Source organism: Miscanthus floridulus, chromosome 2 (genome assembly GCF_019320115.1).
Source record: "Miscanthus floridulus cultivar M001 chromosome 2, ASM1932011v1, whole genome shotgun sequence".
Lineage (NCBI taxonomy): Eukaryota > Viridiplantae > Streptophyta > Magnoliopsida > Poales > Poaceae > Miscanthus > Miscanthus floridulus.
This window is the reverse complement of record NC_089581.1, coordinates 164,312,346-164,328,369: the sequence shown is the minus strand read 5'-3', so window position 1 is coordinate 164,328,369 and position 16,024 is coordinate 164,312,346. Positions and strand designations below refer to the sequence as shown.

Genomic DNA, 16,024 nt, shown 5'->3' with positions numbered 1-16,024 from the left:
CGGCGAGCCGTCCAGTGTGGCCTGTGGGTCATCTAACACATATGTGGTTACTACTGGAGGTCTGTTTGTGTAACAAAATACCTACTTTATTTTTGTTTCATGTTTCATCCATTTGAATTGTTCTGCTCTAACGATGGATCACGCTGTTTTTTTAGGGAGGCAGATACAATTGAAAGGAGCAATTGAGGATACATGGAGCCATGGGACACCGTGCGGTAAAAATGGCTTCAAGTGTGGCTACTGTTCTGTAGGCCAGCAAAGTGGGGGGTGGACCTGCCTAACGCAGCATTTGTGTGGATTACCCGGTAATGTGAAGTCATGTTCCCATGTGCCACCTAATGTTAAGAACATATTGCTGAAACAAGTAGCATTAGCAAAGCAAAAGAAGAGGGATGTTAGGGAAACTTGTCTTGAGAAGGCACTCATGGAGCATGATTACAGAACCGCTTTGGCTAGCCTTGACGAAGAGTCACAGTATGAGTCTATGAGAATGAGATGGCAGTGCAAGAGTCACTAATGGATATTGGCTTAACTCCTAATAGTAGGGCAAGTGGTAGTGGTATTTGTCAGGCAGCCAGTCTAGGTGGGTCAAGTGGCAGCCCTCTGTTTCACATGGGAAGTGCCACTAGTACTGGGGTTTCAAATCTAGGCAAAGCAGCAGTGGGAGGAGTAGGTCTGCTACCTTAGGCAAGGCAAGTGGCATTGGCAGTGGGCTGCTGCCTCCAGTAGACAAAGCTCGCTTCACAGTTTCTACCAGAACCCAAGTTCATCAAAAGCTCCCTTTAATATAGACTTGGCACGTAGTAAGGCACCATCACAGCCTCGAATTGACATTATGCTTAGTTGGGATTCCAAGCTTAAGCTTGCTTGGTCTAAGTTTTTCCATGCCAATGATATTCCTGGAAGGAAAGCTGACTGCCCCTACTTTCAATCGGCAGTTAAATTGAGTCAACAACTTGGGGAAGCGCTTATCCCAAAAGGAAAAGAAATAGATGGTCCATTGGTAGAACATAATTTTAATGACTTGAAAGCTCACATGGAGTCTTTTAGGGAAGATTGGGATCGATTTGGAGTTACCCCCATGTGTGATTCATGGACAAGCACTAGCATGATGTGTATTATTAACTTTATGATCTTTTGTGATGGCCACATGTTCTTTCACAAGACCGTGAATGCAACTGGTGAGGTCCAAAATGCAGAATTCATTTATGGTTGTATTAGTAAGGTTGTTGAGGATGAGATTGGTTCCAAGTGTATCATTCAAATTGTGATGGATAATGGTTCCAATTACAAGAGAGCATGCAAAATGCTCATTGCTAAGCATCAACATATTACATGGCAGCCATGTGCTGCACATGCTATAAATTTGATGCTGAAGGACATAGGGCGATTTAATGAGGTTGAGCATGTAGTGAAGAGTGCAAAGCGCATAAGTAATTTCTTCTATAACAATAACAGATTTCATGCTATGATGAGTGAGATGATTGGTGGAGAGCTGATCCAGTGGAATGCCACTAGATTTGGCACAGTGTTCTTGTGCTTGCAGAGTTTTTTTGATAGGCAGGATGAGTTCAAGGCATGGATGGTATGTCCTGAGTGGGAAAACAGTGAATAGAGAAATGAGCCAGACCATGAATTTGCATATGATTGCTTGACAAATAGAGTGTGGTGGGAAAAGATGGAATTGGTGTTGGACCACTTTTCTGTGTTCTCCGCTATGCTGATCAACAAAGGAATGGTACTGTATCTGGCTTCCTTCCAAAGATGATACATGCATATAATGAGAATAAGTGGTAAATTAAAAAATGGTAAACATGCTAAAGAAGATCTTCATAAGAGGGTGGCTGAAGTAATCAGTAAAAGAGTTCGATAGCTTCTCAATGAAACACTTATTCATGCAGGTAACAACCATGGACTGATCTGAAATTTTTGTTCAATTAATGTTTCTTTGCATCCATTCTAAATTTCTAATGTTGCTTTCAGTTCATATCTATCTAACATTACTGATTTCTTTGCCTTTGTAGCTGCTGCACTTGATCTTCAAGAATCATACAGGTCAAACCTTGCAAAAAAAAGTCAACTTCCCAATTTGCTGTAACCATGGCAATCAAACTCAACGTCAGTAGCAGCAGCTGCGATTGACCAATTTTCTCGGTTCATTGAAAATAGATTGTTATTTGGAGATCCAGAAGCTCGGTGGTCAGCACTAAATGGCAAAACCAGCGCAGGTATTGATCTGCTGTTACTCCTGTGTGTAACAGTAGTTACTACCATGACTATATGGGACATGTAGTATTTTACTTTATTTTATTTTGAGATGGAGACATGTAGTTATTTTTACTGCCTTACTGGAGATAATTAACTCTGATAGTTTGTGAATATAGACAATGTTGCTACACAGTTGGCTCTGATAGTTTGTAGACTCAACATCAGTCTTAGATAGCTATTTTGTTATCTGAAAATCAATTTTTTCATTTGTTCTTTTTTTAGAAAGAAATCAGTACTTTGCCATTTGCATTCATTTTAAATCGTGTATAGATATTGCCATTTCCGAATTTTTTATTAATGTCACTCTCCACTTATCTAAGGCCTAGCACTGTACAACTGAAAAATTCTTTAGTAATGAGTTCCTAATTTACATGCATGATACTAAAAAGAAAAGAAAAACATTTAGCTCATGATGGACCTTTGTTTTTCCACTACAGTTTGCTTATTGAAACCAGGACAATGCTTTTTGGAGAAGCTTGGTTGCAAGCAGACTACTCTCTTAGCCCTGCTTCCGATGTTGCAGGATGTATGCATGACTAGTTGGCCATTCATCGCCCATTTGGTTAGCAGCACTTTTGATACCCCTTGGGCATTGGCCCTGTATGTAACACTGCTTCCTGTAATACTGCCTTAGGTGTACATAGGTTGCTGATTCTTTGTGGTTAGAGAGTTAAATTTTTTAACTTATTGTGTTTGGTACTGCTGAAACATTTTGCTACATCAAACATACAATAGTGAATTATACTCAATAATATGACTACTTATTCTCATTCTTTGGTTTCATTGGGCTTAGTTTGGCATAGACAGTTTGGTCAGTAACTCTCTCGATGGCATTGATGCTTGTAAGATACTTACCTGGCACTTAAGCAAAGCATAAAATGATTTCGTGACACTCTTCAGCGAACTTGTTGGGCTAATCGGCATGTAGCAGAAACTGTGATTAGAGTTTCTGGTTTGCTTACTCTAGATCCTTGCCGCTTGATAATACTGTAATTTCACTTTTCCCATTTTACTCACAGTTGAAATCCTCGTTTCAATCTGTGTTACCACATGGAATTTTGCACTTCAACGGGTCGTATCCACCCGCTGCCGCCTGCAATAACAATACGTACGGAATCAGTTTAGTCTCCTGGTGTTTCTCCACCTGCCAAATTTCAATCTGCAACCAGCCGTTCTAATGCTGCATATCTGGTCCAACTGTGCCAAATTTCAATGCTGCATATCTGCAATAACAATACGTACGGAATCAGTTTATTCTCATTCTTTGGTTTCATTGCCGCTTGTTACTCTGTAGTATAAAATTGTCTTGTTGCAAGCATCAAAAGCGCAACCTAGCTAAAATTCCTGCAAAAAGAGCAACTAGGAATTGCAACAGGAACAAGCATGTCTGGTCCAACTGTGCAAGTGCCGATACAGTACAAACGCTATTATCGAACGAAATCAGCGTACTACATTTGGATTCCTAAACAAGGATGAATAGTCTGTTTGGTAGAAAGATGCGTTTAACATTTTCATTCCTCATGGAGAAGAGAGCCAAGCATAGGACACTGCCGTCTCCATCCTGCGCCGGCGTTGGTTGCTCCTGCTCGATCCATGCAAGGGGGAAGGTTCCCGCTGTAAGCTCCTGCTCGCCCCCTACTCCCCTGCACGTTCCGTTGGTTGCGCATTGCTGGCCGCTTCCCGGCTAAGTTACACTATATACAACGTTCTTGTGACTTGAGAGTATTCCAATTCTGTGAGCCAATGAATCTACGGTGAGTGGCGCCTCGTTGGTGAGGTGGGGTTGCCATCATATCATCTGGATAGATGGTGACATGTTTTCCTACTTGGAAGCTATATTCTGTGTAAAAAAAAAAAGCCAGGAGCCATCCTTTAGCATCTTGAGGACTTGAGGTAGGCGGTGTCACCTCTGTTTATTCTTATGGTAAAAAGGTCATCCCTGTATATGTTGCGTACGTGTATACCATTTTGTGATAAAAGGTCATCCCTGTTTATTCTTATGGTAAAAGGTCATCCCTGTTTATTCATATGAACTGGAAAAGATACATGTTATTTTGGACTTGAGGATGCTCTTGACTGTTGCTGAGGAAAGATACTGTTATATATGAAGAGCATATACACTGGGCAGCATGCAGGAGCCACTAACTGCCCAGCTCTGAACTTCCTAGTCTACGTTTTCGTCAGTATGACGCGTCCACCGTGTCACACAGCATCTGTTTTCATATCTTCTGAATGACACTCTTTCTAGAGATTGATTTGAAAGTGGACAAAAAGTTAAACTAAAATAAAAATAGATATTACATAGTCACATCAAGTACTGTTTGTTTCATTTTTCAACTGAGCATCAAGTTTGGCATGTATGTTTACCCAAGCAAGGTAGGCAAAGAGATGAAGAATATTCACCTTTTTTCACTTATTTGCCCTCCAAGGAACGGTAAGTGGCGATGGACAGGCCTCAGTAGGACCCTCATTTCTTCGCTGCACGCCTGCACTGCACTCATCAGTGTTACATTCTTTGTCCTTTTACGGTTTACGCCCCCAGGCAGTTTGATGCCATCTATGGTCACGAGTCACGAGTTCTCTTGCACGAGCGAAAAGCTAGTCGTATAAGTTAAAACTGCGGGCCGATCCTGAATATGACCCCCAACATTCAAATGTTGATGGCGGTTCTTTCCTCTTTGGCAAATTAGAGAAGTTTTGGGCGATCGCCCGTGCACAGGCCACAGGTAAAGAGAAGTTTGTGGGGTTCAGCTTCGACTTTGGTATATACGGCCATCGCATGGTGGAGGAACCAGGATCTGTTCCGAATCCCTGGTGTACCACATGTGTGTATTTTTTTTAGTTAAATGCATGGGTGGTGCTCTAGTTTTACTTAGGTCCATCAACTCTGAAAGTGGGTTTTTGGATGTATAATCTTTGTTAGTGGCGCATTCCTAGCCCATACCCTATTTGTTTTAATTTTTTAACCGACGTGGCACCTCGGGGACGCGCGCACGCACGCATGCATGTGCATGCATCCGGAGCCGGAACACCGCCGCGGCCAGGAACTCCCCCGCGAACACATTCCCGCTGAGGTTGAGCGACGCCTGTGTGGCCGCAGCAGCAGCTTGCCCGCGCTCACAGCCGTCCGTGCTCCACGCGCCGTCCAAGACCTACGTCTGGGTCGCCAACCGCGCCGCGCCCATCACCGACTGCGCCGCTCCGCTGCAGCTCACGGCCAACGGCATCTCCATCGAGGACCTCGCCCTACCACCGTCGCCGCATCGTGGAGCGCACCACCGTCGCCGTCGCCGCCGACGCGCACTCGGCCATCGTGCAGCGCGAGGACGGCGACGGCCTCGTCGGCATCGGCCTCAGCAAGTCGCTCCCCAAGGTCACCGTCCCAGCCTTCGTCGCCGACATGACGCGCCTCGCGCAGCACATCCTCCCCGTCAGGGAGCTCGCCCGCTTCGCATAGGTAGGGGAACACGTCCACGAGCAGCGTCTGGTACGTGCTGTCGTACATGGAGGCCAAGGGGCGGCTCAAGGTCGGGGACAAGGTGCTCATGGTCACCTTCGGGTCGGGGTTCAAGTGCAATAGCTGTGTCTGGGAGGTCACCGGCGACATGGCCGACAAGGGCGCCTGGGCCGACTGCATCGATAGCTACCCACCGAAGAGCGACGAGCAGGTGGCGAGGCTGGTGTCGCCCTTCGTCCCCGACGGCTTCCCGATCTTCCTGGCCTCCGCGTCCGCGTCGGCGAAGCGCGGGAGCTCGGTGCAGCTGCGCTGTCGGGAGAGAGCCCGTGGCGCGTCATCTCTGACGAGGTGGTCCGCGAGCGTGGCCACGGACGTGGACGGCGACGGCGGTGGCGCAGAGTACAAGGGAGACTGCGGTGCAGGCGGGGCCTTGCTCTTGCCACTCTTGTTGCCGGTGGAGGAGGATGGCCAGAGCGTGCGAGCGATCGAGACGGCGACGGGGGATGTTGTTGTGGCTGGTTTGGCAGCTCCGTGCCGGAGGCGGACGTCCACCGCTTCGACGACGACATGGCCACGCGACGCGATGGCCAAGCCAGCTAGCGGTCGAGAGCGAGGCCGGCCAGCGTCCGAGGCGAACGAGTCAGCTGCGTGAACCCCACTTTGGAACCTTGTATCTCTCCAACCAGACCGAATTAGACTTTGGCACTTTAAGAAAAGTTGGAGATCTCGCGTAGCTCTACAATATTTGTTACTACCTCTTGTGCCAAAACTAAACGGATTCGGAGTTAAGAGGGGACAAAGATTGATGTTTCCGTGTATTTTTACGGTAGTATTGGTTACTTCCTTCAGGATTGAGAAACGAATGGCGTCGTGGCCGACCACAAGCAGGAGAGCGACGCCGCGTGGCTCCTCTGTGCTGCCCTCGCTTGCCACCTCGCCCCCATGTGCGTGAATACAGAGACCAGCACCCTCCTCACTCACGCTCGCTTCCTCTGGCCTCCCTCGCTCTCGCAGCGCTCTCGCTCGCCCTACTACCGCCGAGCAGTGTTTCCCCAGCCTCCACCAGCAGCTCTATGACCCTCTCCTCTCCCTCGCGCGCACCCTCGTCCGAGCAGGCGCTCGCGCTGTTCTGGCTCATGCTCCGGCGCGGCGTCCCTCGCCCGAACGCCTTCACGGCGAGCTCCGTGGTCAGGCCGAGGCCGGCTGTGGCCAAGCGCAGGCCATGCATGGGCGCGAGGTTGCCGTGGTCGTCGAGCCGGAGAGCAGCCACGGGAGTCTCGAACGGCGGCGTGGACCAAATGGTGGTGCCATTGGGGTCCTCGATGGAGATGTCGTTGGCCGTGAGCTGCAGCGGAGCGGCGCGGTCGGTGATGGGCGCGGCGCGGTTGGGGACCCAGACGTAGGTCTTGGACGGCGCGTGGAGCACGGACGACTATGGGCGCGGGCGAGCTGCTGCTGCAGCCACACAGGCGTCACTCAACCTCAACGGGAACGCGTTCACGGGGAGTTCCCGGCCGCGGCGGTGTTCCAGCTCCGGATGCATGCACATGCATGTGTGTGTGCGGCGTCCCCAAGGTGCCACGTCGATTAAAAAATTGAAACAAATAGGATATGAGCTAGGAATGCGTCACTAACAAAGATTATGGATCCAAAAATACACTTTCAGAGGTGATGGACCTAAGTGAAACTAAAGCGCAAGTTGATGGTGCATTTAACTCTATTTTTTTTCTCATACATACAAAAATATATATAAAGAAAAAAAAGAAACTTGACATGAAATCCTTGGGCCCTTTGAGCTGCCAGTTGCCAAAGCCGACTCTGGTTCACACGCATGCATCCAACAATGAGCCACTGCACAGCCGGCTCTGGTACACCGTACACACAACGATTCTGCCAATCAATTCTCTAAATCTGACGTCGGTTGTTCAAGCACTGCAGATCACTAAAGACAGTATCAGCATCGTCCCTCCCAATTCCCAAATGCATGGCCTTCAACAGAACCAGAAGATTAGGTACACCGAACCGTTTACTAGGAGAAGTTCAGTCGCTGATGAGAACCATGCATGCAATGGCTGCCTCCAGGTGAAGTTCAGTCGCTGAGAACCGATGGCTCCGGCCAGGAGAAGTTCAGTCGCTGAGAACGCGTGGCCGTTGCAGTGAACCAATGCACAGACGAGAAGGCCGTTCGTGCGTGCCGGCCGGGCCACCTTGCGTGCAGTTGCAGGGGATACGGATACCAAACACTCTCAGGCCTAGCCACGGCCACCACAGTTGCGAGTAGAATATGTAGAGGACGGACGGCGGCAAGTGTGTGCGTGCCGCGGCGAAAGTCAAAGCCCGGGCGGGCACTCACTCTTTGGCTGGCCCTCGCGGGAAGCTCTCCCGTGGGCGTAGGTGACCGCGGCCGGCAAGCAACTACCAACGGATATCCCACGGCTGCTCGCAGGGGTGTTCGCCGCCCGTCCCGCCCGCCGTCGCCTATAAATGGGGAGGCCAGGCAAAGGTCGTGTCATTCCGTGGTCTCGAACTGCACTCTCTTCACCTGAGCACAGCACAGGCACAACAACCTCGGAGTAGCTAACAGGCTCGCTGGTTCCGCCGTCTTCTTCTTCCACGCCTTCATCGCCTGAGCACAACAACCACCTTGGCTTCTGAACGCAGGGTACTGCTGCTGCACCTACACCTGCACCATTGTCCATTGCTAGAGCTCTGTTGCTCTGTAGAACTACCACGCATGTCGTCATTGCCTAGACACACAGTCCCGTTGTTCATGGTTGCTTTGCTGCAGATCGATTGAGTACCTTCCGCGACAGGATGCCCAAAGTTAACGGTCTGATGGATAAACTGGCCGTCTGGCTCGGATGGATTGCTCTCCTGCAAGGTAGGGTACTCCTAGAAGCCTCTGGTTCATGATGCCTCACTGCCCTGCCATTGCATTCTCTGAGAAACTTGGCCTGTAACTGACATTGCTGCTGCTTCTCCGATCCGTCTGCAGGCTGCATGGTGAAATCTCTTCCATACGATTACTCTGCAAGCATCGAGGCAAGTCCCTGCTCCTGTGTGCATGTGTGATGTGTCAGTATTGCTTTCGCAGTTTCAGCTGCCCATTCGTCCGGCAGAAGCTTCACCGGCCGGCATGTGGTTTAGTTCGCGAAAAGTTTTCGTGAAAAATGCTACAGTACCTCACATCGAATCTTGCGATATGTGCATGGAGCATTAAATGTAGACGAAAAAAAAACTAATTACACAGTTTGATTAGAAATTACGAGAGGAACGTTTTGAGTCTAATTAGTCCATGATTAAACACTAATTGTTAAATAAAAACAAAATTGCTACAGTAACCAAATTTTTAACTTTTCGCGAACTAAACAAGGGCTCATTTCCAATTGGCTGCCTTTGTCACGGGCCGCACGATAATCCACCGCACGCAATTCGTTCCCGTTGTGAGCTTCTACTACTCATAAGATAAGATGGAATTCCCATCGTCCCCTATGTTAATTTTCCCGTACGTACATTATATGCTTTTCAGCGCCATGCACGACAGCGCGCCGGCGGCGTAGCTGTGTCCGTCGACGTCGAGTGTGTGTGTGTGTTTACGTGTCATAGAAGCCACGCCAAGCTCGACAAAAAACGCATACGTCATCTAGCTAGCATTTTAGACTCCACTCATCAAAAAAGACTAAATTAGTTTGGTCCACGTGGCATGCTGCACAGGTAAGCTACTAAACCATCGTTAGAGCGATCGATTGTCTGATAATCTCAGGTACACGCATGCATGCTTCTAGTTATTATACACAACAAAGCAAAGCATCTGCTTATTGCCAAGATCAAAGGAACATGCCTTGGTTAAGGATTCCGATGGGAAACTTGCAGCTGCGTCCGCCAAATTCAAATTGGGCCTTGTTTAGATTGCAAGTTTTTTCACTCTCTCTCCATCACATCAAATCTTTAGACACATGCATAGAGTATTAAATGTAGATAAAAAAAATAACTAATTACACAGTTTGATTGTAAATTACGAGACAAATCTTTTGAGCCTAGTTTGATCATGATTGGACAATAATTGTCAAATACAAACGAAAATGCTACAGTATCAAATACTGATTTCTAACCACAATCTAAACAAGGCCTTGATCGATTAAAATTTAACGGGAAAATTAAAACTATTGATGGCCGCGTGCTGCAGTGCTTACCGGAGCCGCTGGAGCCGCAGTACGGCGGCGGCATCCTCCGCAACGCCGACTTCAGCGCGGGCCTCCGGGGCTGGTCCACCTTCGGCTACGGCAGCATCGCGGAGAGCACGTCGGCGGCGGGCAACGGGTTCGCCGTCGCGCTCAACCGGACGCGGGCGTACCAGAGCGTCAGCCAGAAGGTGTACCTGCAGGGCGACACGCACTACACCCTCTCCGGTACGATATAAGGATGGATCGATCGATAGATCGGCCTCGTCACGTGTGATTTGCGATTTCTTTCGGGATTGCGACTGATCAGCTCCGTCGCCCGGCTGGTTACAGCGTGGTTGCAGGTCAGCGACGCAAGCGCCGACGTGCGGGCCGTCGTCAAGACCGTCGATGACTTCGTCCACGCCGGCGGCGTCGTCGCCAAGGCCGGGTGCTGGTCCATGCTCAAGGGCGGCCTCACCGCCGCGGCTTCGGGTCCGGCCGAGCTCTACTTCGAGGTAGGAATCAGTAATAAGGTTCATTAATTGGTTGGCTTCGCAAATTTTATACGATGTGATGTGAGAGCGAGTGAGACCGATGGAGATGATTGTGCGTCCGTACGTGCAGAGCAACGCTACGGTGGACCTGTGTGTGGACAGCGTGTCGCTGAAGCCCTTCTCCAAGGACGAGTGGATGGCGCACCGCGCCCAGTCCGTGGTCGCGGCGCGCAAGAAGACGGTGAGGCTTCAGGCGACGGACTCCGCCGGGAAGCCGCTGGAGGGCGCGGCGGTGTCCCTGGACGCGGTCCGGACCAACTTCCCGCTGGGCGCGGCCATGAGCCGGTACATCCTCACCAACTCGGCGTACCAGACGTGGTTCGCGTCCCGGTTCGCGGTGGCCACCTTCGAGAATGAGATGAAGTGGTACAGCACGGAGCCGTCGCCCGGGCGCGAGGACTACACGGTCCCGGACGCCATGATGGCGTTCGCCAAGTCCAACGGCATCGCCGTGCGCGGCCACAACGTGTTGTGGGACCAGCCGAGCCAGCAGCCCGGGTGGGTGCAGTCGCTGCCCTACCCGCAGCTGCTGGCGGCGGCGTCGCGGCGGATCCGCTCCGTCGTGTCGCGCTACGCCGGCCAGGTCATCGGCTGGGACGTGGTCAACGAGAACCTGCACTTCAACTTCTACGAGGGCTGCTTCGGCTGGGACGCGTCCACCGCCTTCTACGCCGCCGCGCGCCTGCTGGACGCCGGCTCCGCGCTCATGTTCATGAACGAGTTCAACACGCTGGAGCAGCCGGGCGACATGGCCGCGCTGCCTGCCAGGTACCTGCAGCGCCTGCAGCAGATCATCGCCGCCTACCCGGAGAACGGCGCCGGCATGGCCATCGGCCTCGAGGGCCACTTCACCAACCCCAACATTCCGTACATGCGCGCCGCCCTCGACACCCTCGCCCAGGCCGGCATCCCCGTCTGGCTCACCGAGGTTGACGTCGCCCCAGGCCCGTCGCAGGTGCAGCACCTGGAGGAGGTGCTGCGGGAGGCGTACGCGCACCCGGCGGTACAGGGGATCGTCATCTGGTCGGCGTGGCGACCGGAGGGGTGCTACGTCATGTGCCTCACCGACAACAACTTCAAGAACCTGCCGCAGGGGGACGTCGTGGACCGCCTCATCGCCGAGTGGCGGGCGACACCGCGGGCCGGCGCCACGGACGCGCAGGGCTACTTCGAGGCCGAGCTCGTCCACGGCGAGTACAAGGTCACCGTCAGCCACCCGGCGCTCAACAGCTCCATCTCCCGGAGCGTCAAGGTGGAGCTGGGCCCAGGGAGTGAGCACTACTTCATTGACATGCAGGTCTAGATAGATCAGCCGGATTATTCTTCAGTTGCTAGGTGTAATGTAAGATTTCAGTCAGGCTCTGGATTATTACCTGCTGTTGTGTCAGAACTGTGAAAGCTTAGAAGCTTAGTCATTCGTGTGTATCAGTTTTCACCTTGGAAAATTGCAACGGAACTACGGAAGGCAAAGGAAAAGAACATTTTTAATCCTGCTCTCCAAGATTCCAAAGTAAAACGTTCCATGCTTCAGCTTCATCCCTTTCCGTTTTTTTTAAAAAAAAGCTTATCCCCCCTTTGGCTCTGGCTTCAGGTAAACGTTAACTGCCCCTGTCGCCATTCTGATGCTATTTTTTCTTATAATGCATTTCTTTTCACTGAAATGAGACTCGAGCAAAAACTCCGATTCTCTTACATTTCTGTCGTGTGCACAAAACATAAAGAGTTCCCAGCCTGGTCGCTTCATTTGCATGAAAACAAATCTACATCACTGAAAACCACAAACAACGGCATTTGGTAGAACACTTTGTGTTCTATTGCAAAGATCTCCATCAGAGCAATTATTTTTTCAACCGTAATTAGCTAGAATGATTAGCGACAAAAGAAAAGAAAAGTAGCACCCCAACAAAAGTTAAAAAAAATATTCCTAATTATCCCTAAGGTAATTCCACAGAGAGAGTTTATTCTTTGAGATGCCATCATCTCAACTCACGATTATGACCTCTGTTAGTTTTATTAAGTCATGTAACCAACGAGTTGATGCCATCTAGAAGCTAACAAGAAAAATCATGGGTGAAGAACAGGCATGAAAAAATGCCATATTTTCGTCCACAGCACATCCAAAGTCCCCAACTGAGTTGTTTCATTTGCTACAAGACAAGCCCATGTCACACTCTACACAGCTTAAATAATGTGAACTCTGCTATTCTACTCAACATCGCATTCGCAATACAACAATAAGTTTGAAGGTGTAAAAGAAAAGCACAAACAGCAACAAAAGCTCTGATACATCACTAGTTAAACGAGATACTGTGGATAAGAAAGCAACTCTTTGATCGTGCTAACTTTCTTAAAGCACAGAGTCGTCACAAAGCTTCAACAAAGCCGAACTTGCCAAGCACTGCCGCTGTTTCCTTCCTTGAGCTGCAATTTTGCACTTGGTGTCAAAGATTATTTTTTTCTAAACATTGTGGTAGAAACAATTTCATGCTTCCATAGCCCAATTTGATGAGAGCATTTCATCAAAGTTTTGAGGAATTGATATGACTAGTACCGCTTACCTTCCATCTCTCAATATCTTGTAAACTCTTGGTGTTATTAGATCAACAATTGTTGAACCAGCACGCCCAGAAGGAAGTACTCCACCATCAAAGACATATGAACAATGTGGCCATAAACCCTCGAAATCTTTGACACTGACACTACTAGGCTGTCCGCTTAAGTTGGCGCTGGTAAGTGCAAGTGCACTTCCAGCACCACGAGCAATGGATCGTATGAAATCCAGATCAGGCACACGAACTCCAATGCTATCCAAGCCAGGATTAAGTGATCTCTCTAATATGCTGTTTTCACCTAAATGTAAACAAATGAATAGTATGATCAATGCCTCAGCTTGCTTAAGATAGATGTTACATAAAACTAAGAAACACAGTGTGGTAACTGCACCTCGTTTTAGAACAACAGTGACAGGCCCAGGAAGCAGACTATTAAGCAAGCCATATGGAAAGTGGTCCCCTAAAGCAAACCGTGATATGTCTGAGACATCAGCAACACAAATTGCCAGAGGCCGTGTTTGTATGCGCCCTTTGATCTCATAAATACGATTAACTGCTCCGGCAGAGCTGTCATGAAGAGTGTTTTAAGAAACCAAACCAATAAAGAATACAAAAAATGAAACACGGCCAAAGAAACTCCTAAATGAAATTCTCTTCTTCAAAGGATGAATCAGTACTAATTTCTAGCTGGGGGTTAAAGCAGAATAAAAAAGTAACTAAAAGAGATATATGAAATATCTGTGTATGTTTCCTCTCACTTATTTTATGGGTACAGACAGATTCCTCATTACTTGATCCTGCAATTATTACGAAAGAACTTAATATTGCTGTATAACTGTATTGTGTCCTAATATGGGGCAAGTCATATATGCATTAAAGTTCCTATGGCACTAGGGGGAAGAAAACACTGACCAGGCATCACACGCAAACCCGTATATGGTATCAGTAGGCACCGCAATCACTTCTCCTCTGTTGATTGCATCAGATGCTTTCAAGACATGATCTTTCATTGCTGGGAAAATGTTTTCTGCTGTGGCGTCTATTCTGTGAGCTGTGTTTTCTGACACCCTAACTGAGCAGGATACTTGAGACTTCGTCTCATATTGAGAGGGTAATCTGCTTACCTTAACAAAGCTGAACAAAGAAATGTGTCATCATGTCATTATGCCATGTAGTAATGCCGATAAAAGAAACAAATAGTTCTCCGGTGCACAAAAAAAGAATCTCCATGAAAAACATAATTCTCAAGCAAATAATTTTCATGGAATACTTTATTCCAGTAGCAATACGTGACATAATTTGGAAACTGAGGATGAAGTTCATCATGCCCACAATTTTCTCAGTACTGTTTGTGTCTGCAGTTCACTGGCAAACCAAGAAACCTAAGATCCCAATTTTCTCATGACTAAAGAATACACAGAATATCAATTAGCAGACCCAATCTATACTAATGATATGAAGTCAGTAACATGGGGTAACATCAAGCTCAATCAGAATAAAGGTACTACCAGGCCCAGGTGCCCCAGCGCAACAGCAGGGGAAGCGCGGCCACTGGCCTGGGACCAGATGACAAGGGGACCTGAGATAGGCAAGCTAGTATTACTTGTTTACTTATATAAAATACAAGCACAGCAATCTTGATGTTTTGTTTATATACACCTTTGACCATGGTGCAGCCTTTTGCGTTCCAGCACTAGCCCCCCTCATAGCTTAATGCTTATAAGCTTCACATATCATGATTCATGATATCCATTCATAGCTCTCTGCTGAAATTTTGTCTAGCCTAGACTCTGTTACCACTAAAAACTCAAATGTGTACTCAAGACAGGCTCTAATATATACTTCAGTGTGTTCCAAAACATCAAATTCATGTGAATTTGTTCCTTGCTTTCATCTCTTATATCATTAATATGTGGTAAGTAACATGTGTATAAAGCATTTATCTGGATGTGGGAAAATAAAGGAAACACAAATGAATTAATACACATATTCTGTCAAAACGATTCTGAATTCTAGACTTATTAAGAATTTTCTTTCTTTCTTTTGCCTTTGGAATCTAACACTAACAATATTTCTTGAAGAATAATGGACTGGATTTGAAAACATCTCGATGAAATATCTTTTATTTATTAAAAAATAAGAAATTTTAGTTCCCTAACAATAGTTCATGCTCGTGCAATGTGCTAAAAGTTTAATCTGGAATCGCAATAATAAAAAAAATATTTGTCTTAGGGCCTCCACCTTGGCTTTGCCCCAGGCCACCAAAATCTCAGGGATGGCGCTAGCTGCTACTGGTGGGCATTTTTACTTTACAGATACAGTGATGATCGAATACAAAAGAAACACTTGTCATCACATGATTTGTATCCAGGTAGTTGGGAGGGAACGCAACTGTGAAACAAAGGAGCATGAAAACATACCATAGAGTAATTTAACTGTTAAATAAAGTTAGGCGACCCAGTAACGATACTAACGCGTCAATTTGTGGCAGTGCCGGAGGTATATGTGTAATTGTCAGGGTCAACTCACCCCGACGAACTTTCCAATTTCAACTGTGAAACAATCAAATCACTCTTCTAAGCAAACGGAAAAAAATATTGTGTTAGAACTGCAGAGCCCAGTGCCTGACCCCGGTGGCACAATTCTCTGGCTCCGGTACTGAGCAATGGCATGCTTATGCGCACTAGCAGAACAACTCATGCTAGATGTACACTCCTACATGTCAATCCTTTGTTTCTATTCTATATACGTATTTAAATAACTGATAATGCCTAATAAGCATATCAAAATTATGCAACGAGGGCATCGAACGATTAGGGAGCAAGAGGAGGAGAAATGACCAGAGATAGACAGAGAGAGATAATAATACCTCCGAGCGAGAGGCCGCCTGGCTGACGGAGCACAGACCAGCGGCAGCCTCTCCCCCGCCGCCTTTGCGCACGCGTTCATCCCCGGCCGCCGCAAGAGAGAACGAGCAGCGGAGCAGGAGGTGACACGAGGTTTCGAGGCGGGGTCAAACGAGTTCATTTG

At 48.0% G+C, this 16,024-nt stretch overlaps 2 protein-coding genes across 2 annotated transcripts; one reads left to right on the top strand and one right to left on the bottom strand.

Annotated features, from left to right (window-relative positions):
* The first annotated feature begins 8,725 nt into the window (after positions 1 to 8,725).
* LOC136540444 (endo-1,4-beta-xylanase 5-like) lies at positions 8,726 to 11,828 on the top strand. Its single transcript, XM_066532452.1, has 4 exons — positions 8,726 to 8,767; positions 9,912 to 10,134; positions 10,240 to 10,403; positions 10,513 to 11,828. Exons 1-4 carry the CDS (start codon positions 8,726 to 8,728, stop codon positions 11,743 to 11,745), a joined length of 1,662 nt encoding a protein of 553 aa, XP_066388549.1. The 3' UTR covers positions 11,746 to 11,828.
* Positions 11,829 to 12,518: 690 nt separating this feature from the next.
* On the bottom strand, positions 12,519 to 16,021 carry LOC136535560 (uncharacterized). Its single transcript, XM_066527851.1, has 5 exons — positions 15,864 to 16,021; positions 13,907 to 14,128; positions 13,386 to 13,561; positions 13,001 to 13,292; positions 12,519 to 12,863 (listed from the first exon to the last, which is right to left on the bottom strand). The coding sequence occupies exons 1-5, from the start codon at positions 16,019 to 16,021 to the stop codon at positions 12,806 to 12,808; spliced, it is 906 nt and encodes a 301-aa protein (XP_066383948.1). The 3' UTR covers positions 12,519 to 12,805.
* Positions 16,022 to 16,024: the final 3 nt, after the last annotated feature.